Source organism: Mesoplodon bidens (genome assembly GCF_964165515.1).
Source record: "Mesoplodon bidens genome assembly, chromosome: 1".
Taxonomy (NCBI): Eukaryota; Metazoa; Chordata; class Mammalia; order Artiodactyla; family Ziphiidae; genus Mesoplodon; species Mesoplodon bidens.
Genome location: NC_138176.1, coordinates 215,571,266 through 215,587,561, shown reverse-complemented (window position 1 = coordinate 215,587,561; position 16,296 = coordinate 215,571,266). Strand labels below are relative to the sequence as shown.

General features: G+C 38.9%; 1 protein-coding gene across 6 annotated transcripts in view; it reads right to left on the bottom strand.

Annotated features, from left to right (window-relative positions):
* Positions 1–16,296, bottom strand: part of NFKB1 (nuclear factor kappa B subunit 1) — a 132,533-nt gene that overhangs the window by 42,531 nt on the left and 73,706 nt on the right. For all 6 annotated transcript variants that reach the window (XM_081242359.1, XM_081242360.1, XM_081242362.1 and 3 more), the window contains 4 exons: positions 14,264–14,412; positions 3,870–4,033; positions 1,901–2,059; positions 459–563 (listed from right to left, as the gene is read on the bottom strand). In XM_081242359.1, coding sequence (XP_081098485.1) covers positions 459–563; positions 1,901–2,059; positions 3,870–4,033; positions 14,264–14,412 — 577 coding nt within the window. The remainder of the gene's footprint in view (positions 1–458; positions 564–1,900; positions 2,060–3,869; positions 4,034–14,263; positions 14,413–16,296) is intronic.

Genomic DNA, 16,296 nt, shown 5'->3' with positions numbered 1-16,296 from the left:
GTGTCATGTGAAGATATCCAGAGAAGCTCTCTGTGTTGCAATGAAGCATGGTTAAGATAAACAAAATAAACAATTTTACACTATGTAAAACATTTATTCTGTGTGTGTGTGTGTGTGTGTGTGTGTGTGTGTGTGTGTGTGTGTGTGTGAAGCATGGGCTATTACTCATTTATTTAAAGTTCAGATACCAAAATTTAAAGTATAAAAACCCTGAAACATCATTGATTCCAATGATCACTGTTTTCTTATTTATCTTTACTTCTGTTGAAAATTTTAAAATGAATTAGTTGGGTTAACAAAATAACATGGACAACTTAAATTTGGAAGAGAGGAAATGTATAAATTTTTAAAAGGAGTTCTTTGGCAAGGAGGGATATTACTGGGCCCACTGACAAAAAGTGACTCACAAACACACTCAGAATTATACTTCACATCTGGAGATCAGAGCATATATTTACCTTTCTGAACCTTGTCACAGAGAAGATAAATCTCTTCCCCTCCAGTTACGCATCCAGCTGTCCTGTCCATCCTTACTATTTTCAAGTTGGAGGCATTGGGGGCTTCTGTCCACAGGAGAAAAACAACAAACTTAATTATTTATCCTCAGCTTCACACGCTAACCTCCTATGAGGGGCCTTAACCAAAGCACACATTAACCAAAAGAAAGTTTAAATAGATGCTTTCACTCATACTGCTTTAACAAGGATATAAATAAAACAAAAATGCCTTCTGAAACCCTCAGAGCACTCCTTGGGCATGGCTCATTCATTATCACCAAAATAGATGAGACACAAAGGAGCAGTATTTGTTTCTCCCACTAACGCAGTAAGAGAGATTAATAGAGAAAGAGAAAGAAATTTTCTGATGTTTCAGGAAGTTCCAAGCTAATGGATTTGTGGAATTTCAATAAGGTCAAGACTTTAATCCCAAACTTATGTCCATGATACTGATATACCATTTACAAGAGTCCTAGAAATTTAGGGAAAGCACAGTTTTCTAAAACTATTTATTAATTTTTACTCTACAGAAAAGAAAAATGAAGATGTTATATTTCTTTTCCCCAAACGAAATTAGAATTCTGTGTGGTTAAGGGGTAAAAGTTTTGTGTGGTAATAGTATAAGGCTTCCTTTTTTTTTGGCTCCAACAGCTGCATTTTAAAGTGATCTTTGGTATACGAGTCTACATCAGTTTATAAAGCTTTCACTTCCCTTCAAACATGTTTAAATTAGAGAAATCAGTTAGTTGTTGTACTTGGGGCATGGCGTTTTCTACTTAGACCTTTCAAGGAGCCTAAATACTGCCCTTGTAGACTTTTTGGAAATATCTGTTTAATAAATCCCATGCATACCGAATAAGAAATTTGCATGGTAAATGCTGAAGACCACTGTAAAACTCTTTCAAAAACTCCAGGAACTATAGACTGAAATAGAATTTTGAAGCTATGAAGTATTTGTACTGCTCACTTAGTTAACCTGAAGTTCCTAACTTGATAAAGCTATAACATGCAAGAATGAAAATGGATAAGAATAAGAGTTGTCTTTTATTAACTTCTCTTCAGAGCCCCAATTGAGATACTTTTCTCATCTAAGAGCACCAACAATATATCCTCATAGTAAGGAATTCATAAATAATAAGAGATTTGGCATTGCACGTAGAAGACTACAACGATGATCTGAGGAAGATTTATTGAGCACCTCACAATATTTCACTTTTAATCTCAACATCAAATTTTAAGCTAAATTTCAGTATTCTCATTTTGTAAGATGATAAATGTGAGGCTCCAAGTGATTAAGTTACTTGCCCCAGGAATCAGAGCTAGTCAGTAACTGCCGGGGCCAGGCTGGAAGTCTGTTCTTGACTTTACAGCAAGCTGCCTCCTGTCAGAAGTCAGGTACTCACTGCTATCATAGATGGCGTCCGATACCACGGGTTCCAGGCGCCTCGTGAAACTGCCGGTGCTGTCTGGAAGGAATGCTGTAAACATAAGCCGCACCACGCTGAGGTCCATCTCCTTTGTCTGCTGAAGAGCTGCCTGGCGGATGATCTCCTTTTCCCGGTCTAGGACCAGACAACATAGGGTATTCATGCCCAGGGAGAGTAAAGCATGAACGTTTTAGATAGGGTGCTTTTATAAAGCCCAAATAAAGAACATCAACTTAAAATAAAAGTCTATTTCTTTTTCTTTTGAAATTCTTCATATTGCTAATACAATTTTAAGAATTATCTATTTATGTCATCCAAACGTAAAGGCATCAAAAAAAGGCCTGCATTTTCTCTGGATCACAGTAAAAACTGTCCTGCCTGTGTCAACCTGCCTCTCTCCTATCTTCCCCTGCCCTGTCCCAAGACACAAAGGATGTGATGGAATGGAGTGCAGTAGCCTGACTATGCCTCAGTTGTGTGGAGGAATGGGAAAATTAAGTATTCCAAAAGCTCTCTGAGCACAGGGACTGTATTCATCCCACAGGGCCCAGCACAGTACCTGGCACTAAGCAAGTGCAACTCAAAAAGTGTTTTTAAGGAGCCGAATGACTCCACTGCACTTGGCTCCTTCCCTCCTGATGGAGATTTCATACTGATGGACATAATCGTACTTAACTTATAATATCATAAGAGGTGATAATTCAAGTGATAGGTGCTATAAAAGAGCTACAGTTGAAGTGATACGAAACTTCAAAGGAGGGGAGAATCCAGAGGCTTTGGAGCAGAAGAGGCATTGCTCTAAGTCTTGAAAGGATGGCAGAACTTGAACTTAGGAGGAGAATGAAAAAAGGCATCCCAGGAAGAGGAAAGAGCAGGAATGGAAAGAATGTGCCAAAGAGAGAAAGTGAGAGATGGTGGTGCTTCTCTGGTGTAGTTCAGTTTGACAAGAAGGGGTGTAGTGGGAAACAAAGTTGGAAATGCAGATTGGGGCCAGCTCTTGGGAGGCCTAAAATGCCAGGGTATGGAATTTGGATTCTGGACGCAACACGGAGACTCTGAGTAGTGGTGACCTTTAGGCTTCAGTAAGATCCATCTGGCCATAGGGTGTACACTAGATTAGAAGTGGGGAGGAACAGAGACAGAGTATCAAAACATGGAGTGAGGAGGGGAAGCCCCGAGAGCACAGAATAGCTGGACCACGAACTGGAGATGCGGCAGAGGTGAGAAGGAGGACTCAAAGACGATGTGAAGGTTTTGAGATGAATATCAGAAGACAGAACACGTCTAATGGGAAAATGACTGTCTTTGGACTGCCTGAGTATGAGCTGGCGACAGGACGGCCAGACGAAAGGACAACACATAACAGCAGAAATGGCATATGTGGTGGAACAAGGATTAGGGTTGAAAGAAAAAAATATATAAGTGAAGGCAGGAAAACGTAAAATCATAGCATTTTTATGGTAAAGAGGATAGCTTACAATGAGCCTGAAGAGCCCAAAGAAAGATCCCTTATCATAAGGTGAGCTGGGGGAGGTACAACAGAGCAGATGTTCTTTGAACCATGTCTTGAATTCTGAATTGGTTCTGACAGGTTGAAAAGGGAAGGGTGGGGTGTTTTAGGTAGAGGAAGACACATATAAAGGTATGAGTATGCATCAGTGTTCAGGGGGTGGTGATGGGGAGAGGTGGGTACAGGTGGGACCTCAGATAAAGCTGGAAAGGCGGCTGAGGCCCGGCTTTGTATGCCAGGCTATGGAGGTACAGATTTTATTCTAGAAGTAGCAGGATGCCATCAAAGGTTTCTGAGCAGGGAAAGGGTGAGAGCAGCTTGGGGTACAGACCAGGAGAAGGAGAAACCTGGGGCATAAGATGAGCATATGGTCTACATACAGGACAAGGAGAGCCAGAGCTCTCAAAGGAGCAAGACTGGGAGAGTGATACTCACCTGTGAGCTGCCGGTCTCCTCCGCCTTCTGCTTGTAAATAGGCAAGATCAGGATGCACCAAAAGTCCGGGATTATAGCCCCTTATACATGCATCTGTCATTCGTGCTTCCAGTGTTTCAAATACTTTTTTCTTTGTCACATGAAGTATACCCAGGTTTGCAAAGCTGGAGGAAAAACAGTAACAGCAACAACAACCAGAATTAGGCAGTCAGTGACTAGAGAGTCCTGTTTTACCTTAGCTAAGTGGATTGAGAAAAAGTGCATAGGCCCTCAATCACTGGCCCTCAAACACACTACTATTTCTGCAGTGAAACATACAAAGCAGACTCATCAAATGGAATAATAAAGACTGTAACCAGCTGCACATCATGTCAGGCTGGGTTTTGCCGCCAACTCAGTCTGTGGTAAACTTAGAAAAATCTTTTCGTTTTCAAAGCTTACTAGACTTGCAAATTATGAATAAGGGAGTGGGGTATACATATCTTAATAAGAAAGTTTTACCTACACCCATTTTAAAGTATTTTTCTAGGAGAGTTGTATAAAAAGCAATTTTAATTCCAAATATGCTAACTTTTCTAACTTTTTAAAAACGAATACGCAAAATAGTATATTTAGAAGATTTCTTTTAAAGCCTTTTTTTAAAGAACTTTTTTTTTAAGTTCTTTGAAAGGCTTGTAAGCTTTTGTAAGTACTCTTCTTTTCCTCTGGCTTTTACTCAGGAAGAAAAAACATATTAGCAGAAATATTAGAGGAAAGATAGAAATATTATGATAACTGGATCAAATGAAATAAAGAAGAAGATAACGTTGGAAGACCAGATAAACTAGGGAAAGAAAACATAGGAGGTGAAGGCAGAAAGAGATGAGTACTCATACAGAGGCCCAGAGAGGAAATGATACAGGTGTGCAGACAGTGATGAAAAAAAGTAGGACAGCTGAGACAGACACCGAAAAGAAAATACAGACCATAAGCCCCTTGAGAGCAGAGATATCCAGTGACAAGAGACCTGGGCGCTTAATAAACGTCTACTGGATAAATAAATGCATGAATTAATCCAGCACAGAAAAACAAGCAATATGACACATTGGTATGCATGGAGGCACAGGGGGATTTTCAGAAACAACACCTCCATAGTTTGGCCTTTTAGGCTTTACTCCTATACAGACACCCATAACTACAGGAAAACGAGGCTGATCTTCTAGGTAACAGCAATGACAAACACATATGCAGCGCTTTACCACCTAGAAAGTGCTTTTCATGTATACTATCTAATTTAATCTCTGTGAAAAGTCATCATCTGTATTTTTCATTATGTGAATAATGGATTTACTCTGGAAATAAATGAAACAATACAGAAGTCAGTCTTCCACCTTAGGTAATGATAGAGCAACACAGACCGATTGAACCTCCCATTTTCAACAACAAAAAACATATGAAAAAATAGTTTTCAGACACCGGACAATAGGTGGCATAGGACAGTGAGCCTTAAGAAAAGGAAAACAAATAAGGTGAATCCTAAAATTATGCTGCCTTAATATCTAGAGAGAGCTTCCAGGCTGCAGCAAGGAAGGGGGAGCCCAAACAGGGCCTGCTGATCTCCCTGAGTTTAGGAGACAAAGGAGGTCAACAATGGTAGAATTCACAGGCCAATACCAGAGAAGAAAGAACCACATACCGAGAGACACTCAGAGCATATGTGTGAGGAAATGACCCAAGGCTGGGAAAAGAACAATCAGAAGCACAGGCTTCTGGAGCACAGAAACAGTCCCTGGAGCACACACAGGGCTAGAATAGTTCAAGAAATCTGTGATACACGAAGTATTAGGGTGTACAGTCAGAAAGGTATTGCCTTTGTAATGGCATCAAGTTAACCCTAGACTAAAGGCTGCTCTGGTCTCCCTAAAAAGGCTTAATAGTAAGTCTAGAAAGGATCAAGCTATTCTCAAACTTAACTTCATCCCAATGTTCAAAAATATTTAGAAGCATAGAAAATAAAAAATCCAACTACCCACAATCCAAAATTCAAAATGTCTACCATCCAATCAAAAATTACCAGGCATACAAAGAAACAGGAAAATATAACTCATAATGAGGATAAAAATCAATCAATAGAAACAGATCCAGAAATGAAATGAGACAGAAAACAGAATTTGTAGGTAAGTACACGGAAAAGCTATGAGAGATATACTCCATATGGTCGAGAAGAAAGCATTAGTATGTGAAGGAGAGGCATGGAAGATATAAAAAAGCCTCCCCCCCCAAAACCCATAGAGATGAAAGCTACAACGTCTGAGAAGAAAAACACACCAGATGGGATTAAGAACATATTAGACAGTACAGACAAAAAGATTAGTGAACTTGAGGACACAGTAATAAAACTATCTGAACTGAAACTGAAAAAGATGAAAAAAATTTTAAAAAGAAGAGATCATTAATGAACTGTGGCATAATTTCAAATGGCCAAATATACATGAGGTTGATGTTTCAGAAGAGAAAAGAGAGGAGTAGATGGAAAAAATATTTTAAAAAATAATGGCCGAAAAGTTTTAAAATTAATAAAAACTATAAACCCAGAGATCCAAGAATCTCAATGAACCACAAAGCACAAGAAACATGAAGAATACAACACTAAAGCTTATCATAATCAAACTGCTGAAAACTAGCGATGAAGAGAAAATCTGAAAAGCTGATAGAGAAAAAAACTGACACACTATGTACAGAGGAATAAAAATAAGAATGACAGGAGACTTCTTTTTGGAAACAAGGCAAGCCAGAAGACAGTGAAGCAGCATACTTTAAGGACATGAAAGAAAAACCGTGTCAACATGTATTTCTATACTCCTCAAAAATATCTTTGAAAAATAAAAACAAAATAAAGAGTTTAAGATGTACAACAACTGAAAGAATTTATCAGCAGCACACCAGTGGTGTAAGAAAAATTAAAGGAAGTCAACACATGGGTAAGTATAAAATACTTCTTTCCCCTTATTTAAAAGTTTCTTTAAAAGATAATTGACGATTTAGAGCAAAAATAAAAAACAATATATGGTGGGATTTACGACATATGCAGATGTAAAATATATGACATAACAGCACAAAGGTCAAGAGAGGGGAAATGAAAATATACTGTTAACATGCTATACATAAAGAGGTATAATGCTACTTGAAGGTAGACTATGATAAGTTAAAGATGTATAGTATAAACCTAAAACAATGGCTAAAAAATACAAAGAGGTATAAATCTAAAAGGAGATAAATGAAATGACAAATAATCAATTAATCTAAAAGAAGGCAGGGAAAGGGGGAACGAAGAATAGATATGACAAGCAGAAAACAAACAGCAAGATGGCAGATCTAAACACAGCCATATCAGTAATCATATTAAATAAAAATCACCTAAACACCCCACTAAAAGACAGAGTATGTGAGATGGAATACAAAGTAAGACCCAACTATATGCAGTGCATATTTACTTTGAATATAAACAAACAAAAAGGTTAAAACTAAGAGGATGGGGAAAAAAATGTTCCAAGCTAACATTATTCAAAAGAAAGCTGAAGTAACTATATTAGTTTCAGTCAAGGTAAATTCCAGAGCAAAGAATATTACCAGGAATAAAAATGAAGGTCATTTCATAATGATAAAGGGATCAATTAATTAAGAGGACATAAGAATCCTAAATTTTTATGCATCTAATAAAAGAGCTTCACAATACAAGAAGCAAAATCTTATAGAACTGAAAAGAGAAAAAGATGTATTTATGAATATTGTCAGATTTCAATACTCTTCTCGCAATAATTAATAGAACAAGTAGAGAGAAAATTAGTAAGGAGACAAAAGCTTTGAACAAACAACCTGACCCAACTGACATTTACAGAACATGCGTTCAACCTGATCAGACTAAACATTCTTTTTTAAGTGCACCAGGAACATTTACCAAGGCAGACTAGGGCTTCCCTGGTGGCACAGTGGTTGAGAATCTGCCTGCCAATGCAGGGGATACGGGTTCAAGCCCTGGTCTGGGAAGATCCCACATGCCGCGGAGCAACTAGGCCCGTGAGCCACAACTACTGAGCCTGTGCGTCTGGAGCCTGTGCTCTGCAACAAGAGAGGCCACAATAGCGAAAGGCCCGCACACCGCGATGAAGAGTGTCCCCCGCTTGCCGCAACTAGAGAAAGCGCTCGCACAGAAACGAAGACCCAACACAGTCAAAAATAATTAATTAATTAATTAATTTTAAAAAAGGATTGACTTAAAAAAAAGACAGACCATATTCCCTCCATAAAACAAGCCTCAATACATTTAAAAGGAATCAAATGATACCAAATATTCTCTTACCACAATGGAACTAAATCAGATATCAATAACAAAGTTACCTAGGTAGGAGTATATTTAAATCAAGACTGGCCACGTAATAATTAATTGTTGAAGGTGAGTGACGGGTACAATGAAGGCTCATTATGCTATTCTTTCTACTTTTGTATATGTTTGGAAATTTCTCTAATAAAATGCAAAAGAAAAATGAGAGCAGACATTATTAGGATAAAAAAACAGAAAAAAGGGCTTCCCTGGTGGCGCAGTGGTTGAGAGTCCGCCTGCCGATGCAGGGGACACGGGTTCGTGCCCCGGAGCGGGAAGATTCCACATGCCGTGGAGCGGCTGGGCCCGTGAGCCACGGCTGCTGAGCCTGCGCGTCTGGAGCCTGTGCTCCGCAACGGGAGAGGCCGCAACAGTGAGAGGCCCGCGTACCGCAAAAAAAAAAAACAAACAGAAAAAAAACGATCATAAATGTTAACATGTGAGAATGCAAAATGGGGCAGCTACTTTGGAAAACAACTTGGCAGTTTCTCTCTTTTTTTTTTTTTTGCCACACCACGCGGCATGTGGAACCTCCCTGACCAGGGATCGAACCCATGCCCCCTGCAGTGGAAGCCCAGAGTCTTAACCACTGGACCACCAGGGAAGCCCAACTATTTGGCAGTTTCTTATCAAGATAAAGGTACTCTTAGCACACATCCCTACAATTCCACTCCTCAGTATTTACCCAAGCCAAGAAAAATGAAAACTTATGTTCACACAAAAGGTGGCTTTGTTCTGAAAAACTGGAAACAAACCAAATGTCCTTCAACAGGTGGATAAACTGTGATATATCAACACAATGCAACAATGCAACACTACTTATTAACTAAAAGGAATAAACTACTGACAGACTCAGCAATCTGGAAGAATCTGAAATACATTATGCTAAGTGAAACAAGTCAGGCCCCAAAAGCCTACATATTGTATGATTGCATTTGCATATCATTCTGGAAAAGGCAAAACTATGGGGGTAGAACAGATCAGAGGTTGCCAGGGCCTAGAGTTGGGGGGGAACCTGACTCCAAAGGGTCACACAGGGATTTTCAGGATGGGGGATGGGGGGAGGGAATGAAACTATTCTACACCTTAATTGTGGTGATTATATGAGTATTTATCAAAACTCATAGAACTGTATACTTTAAAGGGTGACGGTTACAGTATTTAAATTAATTTCAAAAATTTTTACAAAGAAATGTTATGACAGTTAATAATGGGTTAGTAATGGGACTGGGACTACAATCCTGTTTCTTACTCAAAATGCCATATTCTTATACATCAGTGGTTTTCAAAGTATACTCTCCAGACCAGCAGCATCAGCATCACCCAAGAATTTATTAAAATGCAAGTTCTTGGGCCTTATCCCAAACCTACTGAATCAGAAACTCTGAGGGTGGGGCTCAGCCATCCGTGTTTTAACAAGCCCTCCAGGTGACTCTGATGGCCCCTAAAGTTTGTGAACCACTGCTCTCCACGATGAGACAGGGCAATGACATCAGAACCCCTGGAAGTAGGGCCTGGCATCAGTACTGTGACAAAGTGACCAAAGGTGACTTTAATTAGCAGCCAGGTTTGAAATTCTCTACACTGTGCCAGATGCTGCCATCATTATGATCGTCTGGGAACTGCCTCTGCCCTTTGGCTAGGTTCAGATCCCCAGGTCCTTGGGTTGGGATTCTAAAGTGCCTCCTCCATCTGGCCTTTCTTCATCTCCAGACTCAAATATTGACTTCACGGCTGGCCTGAGATTTAAAAGCAGCCCTTGACTCACAATACACACCCTAGGTTTGGAAGTTGGATACTTCCAATCTCAGTCCAGACCTTGTCCATTTTCTCCAAACAGCTCCTTTTCTGTGCATTAAGGTTGAACCATATGAAACTGCCAGTAGCTGTTTTTGGATCTACAAAAATAGCAGTTTAATATGATCTGCATTAGTTCATTGAGGGAAGACTTGTTTCTGTTTTGCATTTTTATATTTATATATCTACTTTGAGTGCTTACCATTGGTATAGGCTGGAAATATTAGTTTAAGAAAAAGAAAAACTTCACATCTCTCTAAATCAGGGCTGCCAGGAAGCAAGCAGAGGGTGTGGCGATTATTGGTGAGGAAGGTGGCTTAAAGCAAAGTCAAGTAACAGTTTCCATTGAATGCAAATTTCAGAGAACTAAAATGCTGTGGAAACAAACTGCTGATATTCAGGATAGAAAATAAAACACCAAACAAAGATTATTTTTATGAGGACAGGCAGTAAGGACTAACTAAATAAGTGAGTAGGAAATAAAGAGTCAAAATTAAAGCTAACTAATAGAAGTTAAAAGGACAACCCCCTCAAATTAAACCAATCAAACTTACAATCATGACTTAGTTATCTAAAACATGAATAGTTTAATATAGATAACAAAATACCTTCAAAAATATAAATTAAATTTTACTGAGAACTCATCCTGAGAGTAAAGTGAAGAGAAACGCTCCAAAGAAAGGTCATTCTTTTGGTTTTGATAATTTAGAAGTTATTTATCTTCTCAGTGTCATTTTCCATATACCTTTATTTTTTTTTCTTTTTGGCCACACCAAGTCCAGCATGCACCATCTTAGTTCCCCAACCAGGGATCGAACGCGTGGCCCATGCATTGGGAGCGCAGAGTCTTAACCACTGGACCACCAGGGAAGTCCCTTCATTTATCTTTTTTGATGTGTTGGATTGATGCCCCGCTTATGAATCTATACTCTTAACCTAAACTGTATTGAAAACTGCTTACCGTGGTTCTGTTTCTAGTATTGACAAGTCTAAGGAATAACTCTGGCTATCTTCCTAAATTTCTCTATATGCTATTCTTACCTACAAGTTAGAACTAAATAAGAATAATCGTTGACATCCTGTAAATACACATGAGGCAAGTTGGCTCACGTTATTTCATAGTATTAGCTAATGATAGTTCAGTGTAGAATTTGGATGTAAAGGGCCTAGAGGTAGATTCTGTAGCTTAACATTCAGATTTTATAAGGGAAGAAATTAAAGTCCCCAAGAAGTCATGCAAATTGCCCCCAGTCCTACTGTTGTGAGTGACAGAACTGGAAATAGAATTCTGGTTTCCAGACCACCAGCATGAGACTCTTTCTACTAAAATGCAACAGGTTTTGGTATTACAAACTTAAAAAAAAATAAGAGAGACAAATGAAATACTGCATTTTGGGAAACACTGTAGGCACAAGTTTCTCAGTTAAAAATCAAATTATAAAAGGAGTACCAAGGTTTCATAGAGCACTCTGAATGGGGGAGGCTACTGAGCCTACTGTAACTCTTAGGTGGCATCCTCTTGATTACATTTCTTGGTGAAACTGCATAATATTAGAAAATCCCACAGAGCTATGACCAGACATCTTGATGAACACATTTACAAGTTTAGGTGCTCAAACCGTTGAATGAATGAATTCTTCCAACTACCGAACCCCTCACGCCAGCACTAAAAGAGAGTAACAGATTCCTCGCTTTCCTTGGAGACAGGGAATTTACTTTTACTCCTGCTGTAGGTCCCAAATTAAATAACCATTAGTTCCTCCCCAAATCCTCAAAGACTACTAAGGCAAACCACAGAAACACCAAATTACAGATAACATACTGGAATGTTTATAATAACAAATATTGTGAGTAGGGAACTTCATGTATAATTTCCTCTGAAGGATATGATTATCACACACATTAAACAGGACCAAAGAGAATGTACACTTCGTACAGACAGTTGCCTACTGGAGTAAATCTGCAGAGACACTAAGTGATCAATTAGGCCGAAACTCTTTGACAATTACCCTGCATTTCAAAGCTCTCATAGGTCAGTCAGGAACTGCAAGGGTATTCCAAAACAAACCAACTGTGAACCAACTGTGACACACAAGAGGAAACAGGCCAGCCTTTCAAGAGGATGTTGAAACAAGTTCATTTAAAGCATAGTTGAATTTTTCAAATCAATTTAGGCTTCTTCCTCCAATCTAGAGGTTTTTTTTTTTCCTCTGACATCAAAAGAATCAGATTTTAGTGACTTAAAAGAAAGCTCTCTAGGTTTTTCACACTTGAAAATTTTAACAGTCAAACAAAGAAATACCAAGGAACATGAAAGTTCAATCTCCCCAATAACAACCAACTTGAAACCTGATCGGAATTCAAAGCCTGAAATGTTACCATCAGCTTAATTATGGTTGATTTAAACAATTCCTTTCTTTTGAGTGAACAGTCTAGATTAACTGGGATTTTACCGTAAACTATTTAAACCAGTATTAGAAAGCCCTGAAAGATATTCCTGAAAATTAGACAAATTTAATTAAAAATTTCTTTTGAATTGAACTTATTTCTATAATACTTCATTCATTAAAAATGGCTTGTTTTATCTCTCTGACCAACCCTTAAATGAATATGTCTCTTTGTATTTACATTTCAAGTCTAATGAATGCCAAAACAAATTTGTAAAACTTGGTTGTGCACACTTTAGAAAAAAATTGAAGTATGGTTGCTGTACAATGTTATATGTTACAGGTGTACAATATAGTAATTCAAAATTTTTAAAGGTTATACTCTTTAGTTATTATAAAATATTGGCTGTATTCCCCATGTTGTACAATATATCCTTGTAGCTTATTTTATACCTAGTAGTCTTAATCCCCTACTCCTATATTGCCCCTCCCCCTTCCCTCTCTCCCCGACTCATTTGTTCTCTATATCTGTGGGTCTGTTTCCTTTTTGTTATACTTAACAGTTTATTTTTTAGATTCCATACATGAGTGATATCATACAGTATTTGTCTTTGTCTGACTTACTTCACTTAGCATAATACCTTCCAGGTCCATCCATGTTGCTGCAAAATTTCATTCTTTTTTATGGCTGAGTAGTATTTTATTGTGTATATGTATATACACACATCTTCATCATATATATATATATATATATATATATATATATATACACACACATATACCACATCTTCTTTATCCATTCATCTGTTGACAGACACTTAGGTTGCTTCCATATTTTGGCAATTGTAAATAATGCTGCTATGAACACTCGGGTGCATGTATCTTTTTGAATTAGTGTTTTGGGTTTTTTGGATATATACCCAAGAGTGGAATTGCTGTGTCATATGGTAGTTCTAGTTTTAGTTTCTTTGAGAAACCTCCATACTGTTTTCCACAGTGGCTGCACCAATTTACATCCCCACAAACAGTGTCTGAGAGTTCCCTTTTCTCCACATCCTCACCAACATTTGTTCTTTGTGTTCTCTTTGATGACAGCCATTCTGACACGTGTGAGGTGGCATCTCACTGTGGTATGGATCTGCATCCCTGATACTTAGCGAGATCAAGAATCTTTTCATACGCCTGTTGGCCACCTGCAAGTCCTCTTTGGAGAAGTGTCTAATCAGGTCCTCTGCCCATTTTTTAATCTGGTTGTTTGTTATTTTGATGTTGAGCTGAATGAGCTGTTTGTATGTTTTGGAAATGAAGCCCTTATCGGCCTTATCATTTCTGTGCACACTTTCTAAGCGACACAGAACTGAAATAATAGTTACCTATCCACTTCATGCTCAACATGTTCACACTGTAAATCGAGAACCAATAGTTCATTAAGGGAATCACCAAAGGTATGAAATCATCCATAAAGTGTTGATTTTTGCTATAGCCCGTTTTCTTCTAATTTGTCCTAATCCTTATTTCCAGAAGGAAAATATTGCTAAAAGTGGCACAAATGTCTCATAGGCCAAGTGACTGTATAATTTATCATCCAAACGGGGCCACTTTTGAGAGTGAAAGAGGGTGCTATAAATAATTAGGCCAGGACAACAGGTACAAAGTGGGTTGTATCAGGGAAATCCAGACAAGTGGGCACCTTACTCTTCGGAGTCCTCGGAGTCCAAGTGAGAGCTCAAATTTTCATTTTCTGGGGCTCTCTGAGGGTCTTGGAAAGACCCTTAATAAAAAGGGCCTGTTCCCTGGCTGCCATGTTCGATCTGCACCTCCCTTCCACCACATCATACACCCTCACTTACCCGACCACCATGTCCTTGGGTCCAGCAGTTACAGTGCAGATGCCATCCTCACAGTGTTTTCCCACCAGGCTGTGTGCATGCAGGTGGATGTTTTTTCCATTTGTGACCAACTGAACAATAACCTTTGCAGGTCCCACATAGTTGCAGATCTATATAAGAAGCACATTTCAAAGTTAGCACATCTGACTATATTACAACATGGGAAAATGCTTAAGACAAGCCAGTTAAGTATAAAAAGTATGATATAAAATTAAGCGTATCTGTACATATACGACCACAGCTCGGTTTTGAAAAATATGTGATGAACACATGATGAGATGGAAATAAATTAAAATGCTAATGGCGGTTGTTTTGGGTGTGAAAGATACTCTGCAGGAAGCAGACCGTTTAAAATACAGCACGTCTTGTTAAAGTTGGAAGGAAGAGCACATGTTGGAGGATGCTGTATCCCCGTCCTACTAACCAAGAACACATTTTCAGCTGCACCGTCATGGCACGTTTGGTCATAAAAGCTGGGTAGAAGATCAGTGAGAAGGGTATTGGGGTTGATTGATTGATGGAAATCAAGAGAAGGAAAGAGGTGAGCAGAAAGAGTCTGTCCTAACTCTCTGCCATGAGATGAGGCAGGAGAGAGAGTCTTGCCCAGGGACCTGGCTAGGAAGGTTGGCCATGGACACCCAAGCCCATGGACTTGGCCTGCAGTGATCTGTTTCTTTAATTCAAATAAGTGTACTATCTAAGTGCAAACCCTTAGATCTGATACCTGTTTAGCTCTTGTTTTATAAGATTTTTCCATTTAAAGTAATTTATATTTTTTATTGTTATACCTTTAAAATGATGACAATAGCAATAAAAAGAAAACTGCAAGGAGATAATGACATTTTAAGTAAAGAGAGCTTGGACACCCTTTCTCCTCTAGTTGGTTCTCTAGCCCTCTATAGGAGACCACAGATACCTTCCTTGAGAAAGCCCCAACACTAAAATCATACTCACAGAAAAGACCAATGGCCTTGTTTTTAAACTTCCTGAATACTGTAAGTCAGAAAATTGTGATAAATTCAGCCAAACTGTTGGAAATGCCCTGTATCTCCTCAAAGGGTGGCCGGCTATCCTCGTTTGCCCGGGAATGACGGGGTTTCCTGGGATGCAGGACTTTCAGGGCTAACAACGAGAAGAGTTGGTCACCTTATCTCCTTAGCTCATATTGTCTCTTTTTGAGGAAGTATATGACCTAAATCCAGGACCTCCCAACTGTACAATCGTTAGAAATATTTTAATCTGCACAAGCAACCCTTAGCTCAGAAGAAAAAGAAAGTAGATAGAAATCTCATGTAGCAATGGATCCTTGATGGAAGTCTTTCTGATATATACTTGAGGAAGAACCTACGCTTGCCAGTAAAATTGCTTGGAAACAGACAGAATTCCTTTCCACCAATATACTTCTACTATAAATACCATCAAATGAATTTATATTCCATTGAGGCATGGTTTTGTTAGGATTTTTTCAGTATGGATTTTTTTCCCAATCCAATCTCCCACTGTAAGAGTTGAGGAGAAGTTGATCAGAACTGGGATTATTCCCCAGAGGCTTTTGGGGGAGAGAAGTTTCCTCTCCTGAACAAAGGACAGACTCCCCTCTGGCCACAGTGTGGCTGTATTGGAAACCTTAGGGCCTCTTTGCCTGAACCGCTGCAAAAGTTTGCTTCCCAGCCCACTAACACCCCTTCCCAAGGAGCAGGGCCACCTGCGGGAATGTCCTCCAGTCCTTGCAGAGCAAGCTAATCGCAAAGTATGCTTAGGATTAAATTAGGCTCTGACCACCTCAGAGCACAAATAAATAATTTCTTAAACAGGTTAAACACTTAAAAAGCCCCCTGGGCATAAAACCAATTATGAACTTAGTGCTTTCCCTTTTATAACAGGTAGAAAGCCTTTGCCCTTCAGGGTAGGGCAGGGAATGAAACGTTCTGGGTTTGCTCCAAAGTTGGCTGTTGTCCTTACATACTCCCTGGATTGCTGATGTCAGTTCTGTG